This window comes from Squalius cephalus (genome assembly GCF_949319135.1).
Source record: "Squalius cephalus genome assembly, chromosome: 11".
In the NCBI taxonomy this organism is placed as follows: domain Eukaryota; kingdom Metazoa; phylum Chordata; class Actinopteri; order Cypriniformes; family Leuciscidae; genus Squalius; species Squalius cephalus.
In genome coordinates this window covers 21,098,362-21,111,125 of record NC_137132.1, presented here as the reverse complement: position 1 = coordinate 21,111,125, position 12,764 = coordinate 21,098,362, and the positions used below count along the sequence as shown (strand labels likewise).

At 45.8% G+C, this 12,764-nt stretch overlaps 1 protein-coding gene across 1 annotated transcript; it reads left to right on the top strand.

Annotated features, from left to right (window-relative positions):
• Nucleotides 1-11,457: 11,457 nt before the first annotated feature.
• On the top strand, nucleotides 11,458-12,396 carry LOC307167210 (olfactory receptor 52B2-like; the record flags this gene model as incomplete). The annotated part of the gene is made up of 1 exon (XM_079886200.1): nucleotides 11,458-12,396. One exon carries the CDS (start codon nucleotides 11,458-11,460, stop codon nucleotides 12,394-12,396), a length of 939 nt encoding a protein of 312 aa, XP_079742326.1.
• Nucleotides 12,397-12,764: the final 368 nt, after the last annotated feature.

The window sequence follows — 12,764 nt, the reverse complement described above, 5'->3', positions numbered from 1 at the left end:
GTTTCCGGTAACTGCTGATCAGTCCTGCACTAAACATTTCCAAAGCTGCTCTTAGAGAACGCCTAATGAGCATTTTCATAATTTTATTTGAGAAAAACCAATAATTAATACCGTAAACCGTGATATTTTCTGAGACGTTATCATACTGTGAAAATCTTATACCGTTACAAAATACAACCCTATAGGGAGAATCCCCCACCCCAGCCCCGCTGTTAAAAAAGTAACTCAGTAACTTTTACTCTGAGTAAATTTTAAATCAGCTACTTTTTACTTTTACTTGAGTAGATTTTTGGTAAAATGTCACTGAAGTTGTAGTACTTTTAGTAGAGTAGAATATTTTATTACTCTTTCCAACTCTGGCTATAACCCATCTTAAATGAAAATCATGTGTGAAGACACAACAGTGAACAATATCTATGGATTGTATATTTTATCTTTATAACACGGCCTTTCACTTTCTGTTGTGGCATTTACATTCATATACTAATCACTTGTGTTACTAATAAGCAGTCTGATGCAAAGGTTAAGGCACTTCAGACATGCAATACTCATTTAGTGGTCTTCCTGTCCTTGGAGTTTAATACTTTTTTTTCCTCTTATCGCACATCAGTCTGAAAAGGTTCCAGCTCACCTACGCAGGGTGTTTTCTACATCTATTCTTGTGTTTCCTCCCATTGTGAATCCACTTATTTATGGGTTTAAAACTAAGGAAACAGACAGAAAATTGCCACCTGTTTAAAGAGAAACAGTGTGCGATAAAATGTTATGTTATATTAAATGATGATTTGATAATGATATATTAAAATTATTATTTGCTATATTATTATATGTATCACACATTTTATAAAATATATATTATATACTATGTATGTGACAATTTTCATCCTTCACAAGTGCCTCATAAGTTGTTGACAATTTCCATATATTATTCAGGTTATTTATCTTTAACAACCTACAAGGAAGAAAAGTGCTTTTTAATCTTTGAAATGTATTAAATTCAATTCACATTTATGTGTATAGCGCTTTTCACAATACATATTTCAAATAAGCTTTACAGAAAATTCATGTTTCTACATTACAATTTTGAGTAATCTGTGTGATCTGTGATCAGAGGTGACTGTGTCCAAGTAATGTTCATATGTCAGAAGTGTGCAGATAATATACAACTCAAGCAGTAAGCTAACACTATGCATTCATTTAGGCAGAAACAATCATCTTGTTACAGCAATTATTACAAGTTGTGAACATAATGACTACAATAAATAGAAAATTTGGCAGTGGTGCATGTTGATTCAGAGTTGGCGTCATCTGAAGTCCTCAAAGGGGTTGTCGTCCTCTCTTCACAGATGTTGGGTCATCTGAAATCTTTGTAAGAGGCTGGAGTTATGGGCATCTCGAGTGATGGGCATTCCTAGATAGAAACAAAAAAGCAAATGAAAAATAATTAGTGCAGCTGCTGTTCATAACATTTCAAGCAAAAGATAAGTATGTGCATTTCATCTGATAAAACGTCTCGGTTACCAATGTAACCCTCGTTCCCTGAGGGAGGGGACGGAGATTTAGTCGATCGTATACCGACTGTATGGGATAACGCCTAGTGAGCCCGATCACTCTGATTACTCTTAAAATCAAGCCAACAAGCTTTGGCAGGTGCGTAATCAACCCCCCGCCTTACCCTGCGGGTATAAACACGGAAGTGGATGCACCTACCAGTTGTTTTTCGCTGAGGAGCAGATCATGCCCCAGTCAGCAGTGGTCCAGTAGAAGTGGCAAGGGGACTAAGTCTCTGTTCCCTCCTTCAGGGAACGAGGGTTACATTGGTAACCGAGACGTTCCCTTTCAGTCGGGTAACGTTCGACTTAGTCGATCGTATACCGACTGTATGGGATCTTCTAACACGCCACTACTACTGCCACCTTCCAGTGCCTAAACACAAAGCTGCAAGAGCCTCCGCATGGCGGACGGTCGAGCTTAGGTCAGGAAGTCACTGCTGTTCCACAGGACCACTGGGAAAGCGTACCTTGAAGGAGAGGTCTACGCTGCGAAGCCACATCTACATGAGAGTAACATGTGGAAAACACATATGGACCAGGCGCCTAAGTGGGTAGTACAACATATGGGATGTCATTGAGGTGGCTCCAGCCACAGAAGGGGGGGGGGGGGGGGACACAACCAGTCAATGACGGCAGAGGTGCCGAAGGAAGATACGAGCTTACCGTAGGAAGCATGCCGTAGAGAAATACACATACGGGATCACTTCGTAGGGATCACAACGTATGGGCCCCACCTAACACAAGTTTCACAAGCATACAAGTGATAGGACTAGTATCAGACGCTCCACCACGTCTACTACCGACAGGGGGCTCGGAGGAACTCAATAGGGTTCCGTAGAACTCACCAGAGTAAATTTACGCACTTATCCAGTCAAAGGAGGGGAATGGCGTAGCAAGCCGACACTAAACTCAGGCTAACTGAGGCTGACTTCAATGAAGGAGCCTACTAAGCCGTGAGTTCAGCACACATTAGTGTAATGTCGCCCAACCCCTAACACAATATCTGTACAGCGAGGCACCCATGTCGACGCTTAGGAAAGAGCACACGCTCCAGATGGAGGGACTCTTACCCAAGTGGACATGGTGCACCTTGAACTTCCACCAAGATGATGGCCACACATTCCCACGTGGGCCAACCATCGCACAGGCAACCGCCCTCTTTTGTGCTGGTCCCAAAACAGACAAGTAGTTAGTCCGGTACCGAGACTTTGAGTTCTGTTCTACCACCGCAGAGCGAGAGAAGCAGAGAAAAGTCAGGGCTGGGTCTGCCTCCTCCGAGGCAGCGCTCGCAGGCTCACTATCTATTCCCATTACAGGAGAGATAGGAGCCTTGGCATATATCTAGGCCAGGGTTCCCTGCAGGAGTAGCCCTGGCCCGAATCCAGGCACACTTCGTCAACTGAAATGATGCAAGTTCCCACCTTCTGAGGAGTAAAACACAATAGGAGAACTGTTACTTAAAACAGGTTTTTAACTCGCTACCTTACTACTCAGGGGACCGCTCCGAGTGCATGGCACTGGAGAAGTCTCCGAGAAGGTAAGAGCTATGCAAGAAGGATGACCCCTTGTATTGCTCGGGAACCAGACGATCAAATTGTACCCCCCTCAAAAGCCGCACCGTGACGTGCCCATGAGAACATCGTCACCCAGAAAGGTGGAGGAATTCTAGTGCAGGAGAGAAGTGACAAAATGACAGAACATCTCAGGGGTTCTTATTTCTAAGAACGCCAACGAACCGGTTCTACTTCAGATCACAAGCAGGCCTCCAGAATGGAGGGGGCTCACGCAGAAGTATTAGTATCCATAGCTCTTTCAGAGGTAGATAATGAACCACCACAACCAAGCTGCCGTTTAGGGCTCAGTGTGAGTGCCATCGATGCCCATCTCTGAGTGACTCAGAGTAAGTCAGAAGGCTCTCAAGGAATAAGTCTAGTTGGGCCGGAACGGGACAACTGAAGACTGTTCCATTCTGACATAGCACGCTGACGTGCAAGAAAGCTCACCGGGGAATGCCCTTAGCGTGAACCCTGGCGTCAGTTCGTTCCGATACAACCACTATCCCCAGTGAGTAGCGAAAAGATAATTTCGGGGAATACCCAAAGCAGCATGGATGACCCAGTGCATGGGGGATGGGGTTTCCACTCTCTTATGCCGTTTGCTATCATGAGGCCCTGAGGTGGCATGATTGAGCAGGCCAGAGTTCTACTGTGGAGAAGCGTACCCAGCAGGCGAGTTTGGACCAGCGAGGAAGCCCTTGAATTATCCTCGCTGAAACTCTAGGCGAAAAGACGCCAATGTAGTCTGACTACATGCCCGTTATACATGGCCCCTGCGCTCATGTCCCCAGATCTGGTCTAGAGTCACTGACTCGAAAACCAAGACCTGTAGACGGCTAAGGGTTTGGTAGCACACCACGTGAGTGTGCTACTCTGCCACGGCCACTAGCGAATCTGGTCATAAAGTTAATGTTGAAGTGGTCAACACATGGAGGAAATCATCCAGGACGGCTGCGTCTCACACATGCCCCGGGAGCCTCTGAAATTAATCAGTGGGACCCTTTCTCACCCCAACACTGACCGGACTTGTCCCCTGAGGAACATGTAAACCAAGTTCACCTCCAGACTAAGAAAGGTTCCTCTCTGTTTGGGAAAGGAACCCCTCTCAGTTGACCTGCGAACCCCACTGGCTATGCAGCACTCGTAGGGTAAGGACCCGTACCGAGACCTCCACCCCAGACGCCAGGCACGGGATGACCCATGTCTCGCGGAAGAGTGGAGCCCAAAGTACTGATCCAGCAGGTCCTTCTTTGCAACCACTGAAGGACCACAGTTTTACCTGCTGTGTGAATACTGAACTGGGGCTTTTTATTTTCCAAAAAAGGCCCGAACAGTAAACACAGATCCCAATGAACTCACTGTAACCCAAGTATTACAGAAACGGATCCCATAGAGACCCGTTTCCATATCGGCTGGAGGAATGGCCTCACCGCAACCCTCATCAGTGGGAAGCGATGACCACGCTCGTCACGGTACTACCTGCACACATAGTGACACAGGCAGCACTGGACCGAACGGGTGCCAGATGAACTGAATCGCCTTAGCCGAGTCAAAAATACATGAACCAATCGAGACAATCAGGAACACTTTTCAGTGCTACAACTGACTACCCCAAAAGGCTCAGCGTACCAGACCTACTCAGAATGAGGCAACAGTTCGGAGGCAGAGACCTAGCTTCAGAGAGCTCGTAGGCGGCCAAAGACCAGGTCTGCCTCCTTAGTTGGCAGCAGAGTGCGTGAGAAGGCATGAGCGGGTCCTCGAACGCATTACTGCTAACTAATGAAGCTGAGTCTCTAGCATAAGGAAAAAAGCTGAAACAGCCAGGAACACCTCACGGCGCTACACCGGTGAATCAACAGAATTCCAGATACCATCAACCACAACTTCAGTAAACTGGGACTCTACTCGGAAGGCCCGTAGGCAGCCCGAGACTGAATCATGTGTACATGTAAGTGCACTTACCCGTTTCCCTCGTTTCAGAGGATCTCAAAATAGCGTGAGACGCCCAGCCGATAACGAATCGCCATAATGAGGGCTGGTGATACAGACGTGGCTGTTGGTGTCAGGCTCCTGGGTTGCACACCTACTGCTCACCTCTGCTAATGCTCAGGGATAAAGAAATTTGCTCTTTCTTTGAAAATGTAGGTACCAGTGATGCGCGGGTCAATGTATAAACAAACCGCACCCGACCGACGTTTTCAACTAACCCGCCCGCAACTCGGACCGCAAAAAACGAAAAAGAAAATATTGTACCCGACCCGCTTCCTGACCCGCATTTTTTTTAAAGTAGCTATAATGCTCATCGTAGCGTCTTAATATAACTTAATATTCTGATTTTGTCAAGAATTATAAAAAATCGTCAATATAAGCTCATAATTTGTACTAAAATAGTCTAAATGTTTAGTTTTAAAAACAGTTTTAAAAAGCTGGCTATGTCTATTTTGATGTTTCTGCGCAAGTTTAGCAGACAGTGAGGTTCGGGTTTGTTCCGATCAGAGCTCGTGAGCGGAGAGCGCATCTCTGAATATTCCGCTCCGCTCACGGTCGCTCGCCCAACCCAGATGGCCTGCTGGTTCGAAAATATGTGGAATAAGGGCTGCCTCCGACTAATTTTTTTTCTAGTCGACTAGTTGTTCATTTAAGCCATTCGTGGACAAATCGCCCCTTTATATTAAATTAATTACTTAAATAGGCTAGCCTACAGGAATAAGCGTAATGACCGCACGCATAAAGCTTGCCACAAAGAACCGGTTAAAGTAATGATTATGAATGTGTCTAAATTAGCAAGGAGACATTTAATTGTTTAGTAATAAACTGGTGTTTTCTGTGTCGCTGCAAAGATGAAGTTGACAATGCGGAGATTGCGGACTCGCCATGAACGCCAGAGAGAAATGCACATTTCATATGGATTAGCCTACATAATCAGAGAGTATAGCCTATTTATTTTGGTTTGAATATTTTCGTTTAAAAGTAGACATTTCAAGCTTTCTGTAATATATAGCCTATATTTATCAAATCTGTGAGGCACAAGCTGAGTTTCGGCGCCCTCCAGTTCACATGCAGTGATCGCGTACCGGCGCCTTATTTTGTCTGCTATATATTTGCTTCTTATTTAATAAATACGGGCAATTGATTGATAAAACATTGATCAAAATTAAGATACAATTTATACAAAACGAAAATCTTTTAAAAAGAGTTTTCTATAAAACAAAACTTAATGAAGTCGTCAAAATCATGTTTTACCAAAAACAGCGCCGTTGCTAGGAGGGCGCCAGCGCCTCTGCCTCTCAGCGCCTCTGCCTCACGAGTGGATGATAGCCCTGAAGACGCCTAGCAATGATATACCTTTACTGGTAGTATAGCCTACCTTTAGTTAAGTTATCGCAGCGCGCTAAGAGACAATGTTATCGGAAAATGCAGCCCAGGTATATGCATAATGGAGATTCCAAAGCTCTCTTCTTTGGTCAGAACCATGGAGAGCGATCGAGGATTTACTTTTACAATGCAACACAATATTTAAAGAGCATCAAGCTATTAAAATCTATATTATGTATACGCACAGATAATATAACAGTAGGCTATATTAGTCAATATTTTTTTATTAGGTTAAGCAGTGATTGGATAACGTTTTTTTATTTTTATTTTATTTAACGTTTTTAATTAAAGGCCCACCCACAATTGGTCTGGCTTATCCAAAACTGGAATCCTGGCGCCGTGCCTGGTTGGTCGTGCCAGTTTTGTGGTTATCAAATGTGTAAATAGCATCGCAAGAAGTAGCCTACACATGACAAAGCCAGCACTTTGGTCATCATCTTTCAATATTTCGGCAAATGTCTCCCACACTTTGCTCTTTCTATTTGTGTATTTGCGGAGCTTCCACTCCCCAGTCTTCACCTATTTTCTCTTGCCGCCTCCATCTCTACCTGCAGACTGAGCTCGTGCGTCATCTTCGCGCCAGTTATTCAGCCAATAAAGTGTAAATTAAATTTAAAACGTATTCATAGAAAATTGTGTCTAGAACTATATAAATGACAAAGGTTTAATTGGCATCTTTATTTCAAACGACCCGACCGACCGCGACCCGAATATCATTAAAAATATTTTTGGATGACTCGTAACCGCGGGTAACCGCGGGTGACCGCAGGCACCCGCTCATTTCGGATCAACCCGCACATCACTGGTAGGTACCGCTTTTACGGGGAGCCAGCGGCGGAACAGACATACACAAACAAAGACTACCCCCGGTCCTCCATCGAGGGGAGGGAGTGAACCAGTACCATCTCCAAGAACAAAATCCCATCCCTGGGCGGCCAGCCTCACTAGTGCTTGCGCTTGTGCTTACCACCTGGCTTGGCAGCACCTGGGGTGGGCGGGGCGCTACGCCTGCGTCTGGATCCACGCTGAGCCCCGGGTGAAGGCTGCCACACGTGCTCAGCGGGAGAAGAGGCGGACGTAGGGGGACACCCTCGGCGACGGGCAGGCGGAGGATTTACCCCCGACGGCCGGGTGGAGGCAGCAGCAGGCCGTCGGGGAAGGGTGTGCCGGATGGCCTCCATCTGCTTCTATACAGTGGAGAAATGTTGGGCGAAGTTGCCGAATAACCCAACCTGGGAAATGGGGGAGTCCAGGAACCGAACCTTGTCCGCTTCCCTCATATCCGCCAGGTTGAGCCAGAGATGGCGCTCCTGGACCACCAAGGTGGACATCGCCAGACCGATCACGCGAGCTGCAACCTTTGTACCCCGGAGGGCCAAATCAGTTGCAGTGCGGAGCTCACCCATGAGCTCACGATCTGCACTACTCTCGTGCATGTCCATGAGTGCCTGGGCCTGGTGGACCTGAAGCAACGCCATGGCATGCAGCGAAGATGCGGCCTGCCCACAGGCCTTGTAAGCTCTGCCCGCCAAAGCAGACGAGAACTTAAAGGCCCTAGAGGAGAGACGAGGGTCTCCCTTCCAGGAGGTAGTGGTCGATGGACACAGTTGCATCGCAACAGACCGCTCCACTGGGGGGATCGCCTCGTAACCCTTATCCGCACCTCCATCGAGGGTAGTGAGGGAGGAGGAGCTACCAAGCCTGTTTATGGCAGAGAAAGGTGCCTTCCTCATGCACTTCAGGAAAGAAAGGTACAGGAGCGGCGGGCTGAGAACCAGACTGGCCCGCTCCAAGAACCAATCATCCAACTGAGACGGTTCGGGACGCGGTGGAGTATTCCACACGAGCCCGACCGCCTCAGCGGCCTTCTTGAGCATAGCCGTAATCTCAGGATCCAACATCGGCGTCGCTACCCTCCCGGAGGAGGGCAACGGCACCGAGTCTTCCTCCGTCAAATCAAGCTCCCCCTCTGATGCTGCGATGGACATCCCATCGTCCGGAGTCACCCCAAAAGAAATGTCCGGTCGGTCCATCACAGAGGGACCGGCGCATTCCTGCTGAGCTTCCCCCGGCTGCGATGCCTGAGAAACGGGAGGGATCCACGGGGCCACGCCGGGCGGATTACCCCTCACTAACTCTCAGATCACCCGTACCCTGCGGCATTCCAGGTTTCCCCTGGGAGGTTAACCCAGGGGGCGCCCTAGAACGGGGCAAAGGCACGGGGACTACACTTCCGCGTTTAACGGAACGAGTCTCGATCTTAGCACCGAGATGATCATATCCCCACAATGAGGACATGAATCATCCACAAGAGCCGCTTCAGCGTGCTGAATGCCCAGGCACGTGACGCAACTCTCGTGGCCGTCAGAGGACGATAGAGACCGACCGCACCCAGAAACGCACGGATGAAATGGCATCTTGAAAAAGACACACAAATCACAACCGTGTTTGCTCTTTTAGAAATGGGACCCGTCACCAGTGCCAGAGCACACAGGGGAACAACCGCGGCAACACTCGAAAGTGAAGCACTCATTACTTCCGCCCTCAACCGCGTCAACAAAACACTCTTACTAAGAAGAAAATGCTGTGGAAACAGCTGAAGAGAGCTTCCATAGCTCACGACCACCGCTGCAACTGCTGTAAACACCGACACCAGGAGAGTCTTCCAGAAGAACACCGGCACACTCGTTGTATAGACGCTCGATCAGAGACCATCAGAATGAACCGATCAGCTCCGAAAGCGAAAGACAACAGGTAGGTGCATCCACTTCCGTGTTTATACCCGCAGGGTAAGGCGGGGCGTTGATTATGCACCTGCCAAAGCTTGTTGGCTTAATTTTAAGAGTAATCAGAGTGATCGGGCTCACTAGGCGTTATCCCATACAGTCGGTATACGATTGACTAAGTTGAACGTTACCCGACTGAAAGGGAACAGGAGTACAAGGTTATGAGATGCATTATGTGAATGCTTGACTAAAGAGATGTGTCTTCAATCTAGATTTAAACTGGAAGAGTGTGTTTGAGCCCCGAACATTTTCAGGAAGGCTATTCCAGAGTTTAGGAGCCAAATGCAAAAATGCTCTCCCACGAAGTAAAAAAATTTGCCTGCGATTTATTCTTTTTCAGTTTCAAATATATTTTATTCAGTTTCAATTTATATTTTCATTAGTTTCTTGAAAAGTTACGTTCATTATTATTGGCACAAAAGTAATTTGATAGAGCTGAAGGGTTTGGTGTTGATGAGGGTTTTGCAGCCTTGGCACCAACGTAAATAAGTTCTCTTTCATCATCTCGTGTTCGAGATCCACCTATAGGAAGGGCATCCGTACCTGACCTCTGCAGAGGCATCCAATTGCTCCAAGTCTGGCTAGACAGACAGAAGCACGCAGCCAATGCCAGGTAAGGCCCCACCCCCTTACCTGAGGGCATATAACGCCAGCAACCGCTGCTATTCTCCAGTTAACATTCGCTTCTCACGATCTCTGCACTTACACAGTTCGATTGGATTTACACTGCACATTTGCGTGTCTTCAGGAGGACATATCGCCTGATCAGCATCCGCCAGACGTGACAGTAGTTTATTCAGCCGATTAGCTGTGTTCTGCATCCGGAGCTGCCCGCGCTCTTGCTTTTCTCACCTGCTCCCCCCCTTCCACAGCTGCCCGCCACAGATTTTTCTGAGATTTTCACTGGTTTCGCTGTCTAAATCTGTTGCTTCTCCGGGAAACAGCCTATCACGGGCCTTCCCGGCCGCATGCGGTGCGCTGATCACTGCTAAGGACCTTCACTCTTTCTGCGTGGTCTGCTTGGGCCTCAAACACGCTCAATAACCCTTGGAGAACCCGGAGAATTGCAGTCAATGCCTTATGCTGTTCAAGAAGCTTTTGCAACGGCGTCTTAAATTCGCAGCGACCCAGTGCGCCGAGCTCTGCCTTTCTGACTCGGATGGGGGACACGGTGACGACGACGTGCTACCAGGGGCCTCCCGGAAGCTACTTCACTTATTTGGACTGACCAGCGCAATCCTGCATTCCCCGAAGAGGACATCTTCTTGGGCAATCTCCCGCTCGTCGACAAACCGGCCAGTTCCGGCGACGAGGATGACGCGGCCCTTCTTGGGGTCTCAGAGGACGAGGATGAGAATGAGAGCATTCATGAAATGGGTTTTGTCATTACATTTCAACCCGATACGCGATCTTTGCTGCTCTGTAACAGTGACGTGCGCCTGCTCGCTATTAGGCGCTATATGCCCTCAGGTAAGGGGGGGGGGCCTTACCTGGCATTGGCTGCTTGCTTCTGTCTGTCTAGCCAGACTTTTGCAATTGGATGCTTCTGCAGAGGTTAGGTACAGATGCCATTCCCATAGGTTAATCTCTCCACTCAATGTTTCAGAGAACCGGGGTTATGATAGTAACCTATTGTTTTCTGCCCAACTCCGTGAGTATAAATGATTAGTCTACAGGTGAATTCAACAGTGTTGAAGGATGATCACCTAAGGTGACTAAATACTACAAGTGCTGCTTTTGAGGCACCAAGGTACAGCTTGTCTGAGCAACTTGTATTCTTATGAATGCATCTTTGAATTGATCTGAATAATTTTATGAGATTATGCATGACAATTAGTGCAAAAAGGCTACATTATTACAAATCTCAACAACTTGTTTTAAGCAAATGGGTACAAACAATTATCATTGAAATTATATAGTGATGTACGTTATTAATCTGCTGACTAATATTCTTTAATTAAGTTATTTTATTAAATATATAATAGCGAATTTAACCGTTGTTTAATGTTTGTTGCTTTTTTCAGGTTGTAGCCTGAGTAAAATGATCCAGAATATGGCAAGATGAAGGGATGAAACATATATGTTGGACACCAGCTTCTGGCAAGATTTTCACTACTGTTACTGTTATATAATTAACAGCTTGTTTATACTGGTTTGTATAGGCCATAAATAGTGAGAACTTTCGCCATGTATCCAAATAGATCTGTCTTCTCACTGGTCTTGACTTTGCACTCTTTGGAACTGCCTGAGACGAACATTTACCCTGCATTGATATTTGGAGTAGCAACATACTTGTTTATCTTACTCTGCAATCTAACAATTATTATTACAATTTGCTTGAACAGAAATCTTCACAAACCAATGTACATACTGTTGCTTAACATGCCTATCAATGATGCTATGGGTGCTACAAGCCTTTTTCCTCAGCTGCTGTATAGTATATGGTCTCAGGACAGATCAATATCCTACTCTGCATGTTTGCTTCAAGGCTTTTTTGTACACCTGAATGGTGGAGCATCTTATCTTATTCTTACTGCTATGGCCTATGACAGGTATATCGCTATCTGCTACCCATTGAGATATGGGGCCATTATGACAACCAATAACGTGGTGAAAATAATAACTGCAATGTGGCTTTTTAATTTTGCTGCTATAATTGTAGTTTTCTCTCTTCTAATACCTTACAGGATTTGCCAGACACACATGACAGATCTTGTCTGCTATAAGACAGCATTAATGAAACTCTTATGTGATGGCACAGAGGTGAACAATATCTATGGGTTGTGTTGTATAGTTTTTTACCACGGACTTTCGCTTTCTGTTGTGGCATTTACATACATTCACATACTAATCACTTGTATTACTAATAAGCAGTCTGATGCAAAGATTAAGGCACTTCAGACATGTGGTACTCATTTGGTCGTCTTTCTTTTCTTAGAGTTTAACACTCTTTTTCCTCTTCTTGCACATCGATCTGAGAGTGTTCCAGATCACCTGCGAAGGGTGTTTTCTATATCAGTTTTAATGTTTCCTCCCATTGTGAATCCACTCATTTATGGTTTTAAAACTAAAGAGATCAGACAGAAAATTCACACCTTTTTCAAAAACAAAATAAGCAGTGTCTAATGTAAACAGCTCCATGTGTGAAAATATTGCGATATCATGTGTAACTTTTTCTGTTATACAAGCTGACTGCTTAATCCATTTATCAAGTTGTTACCTATAAATACTCAAAAAACATTTTGACAGACGCCCTTTTTTTTTTTTTTTTTTGCTCCGAAAATAGGATAAAGTGAGTATTCATGCTGGTCATGTGATGATACCATCAGGGGATGACCTGCCTTATGTAAAAAAGGCAAGATTAAAGCTTTTCTAGACTATACTGATATAACTGGAATGCTCATGTGTGAGTAGGCAACATCATTTTCAACATATTTGTACTAATCTTTTTTGTAAATGTAGCCTAAATTTTATTTGTAGTGGCAATTTTTATT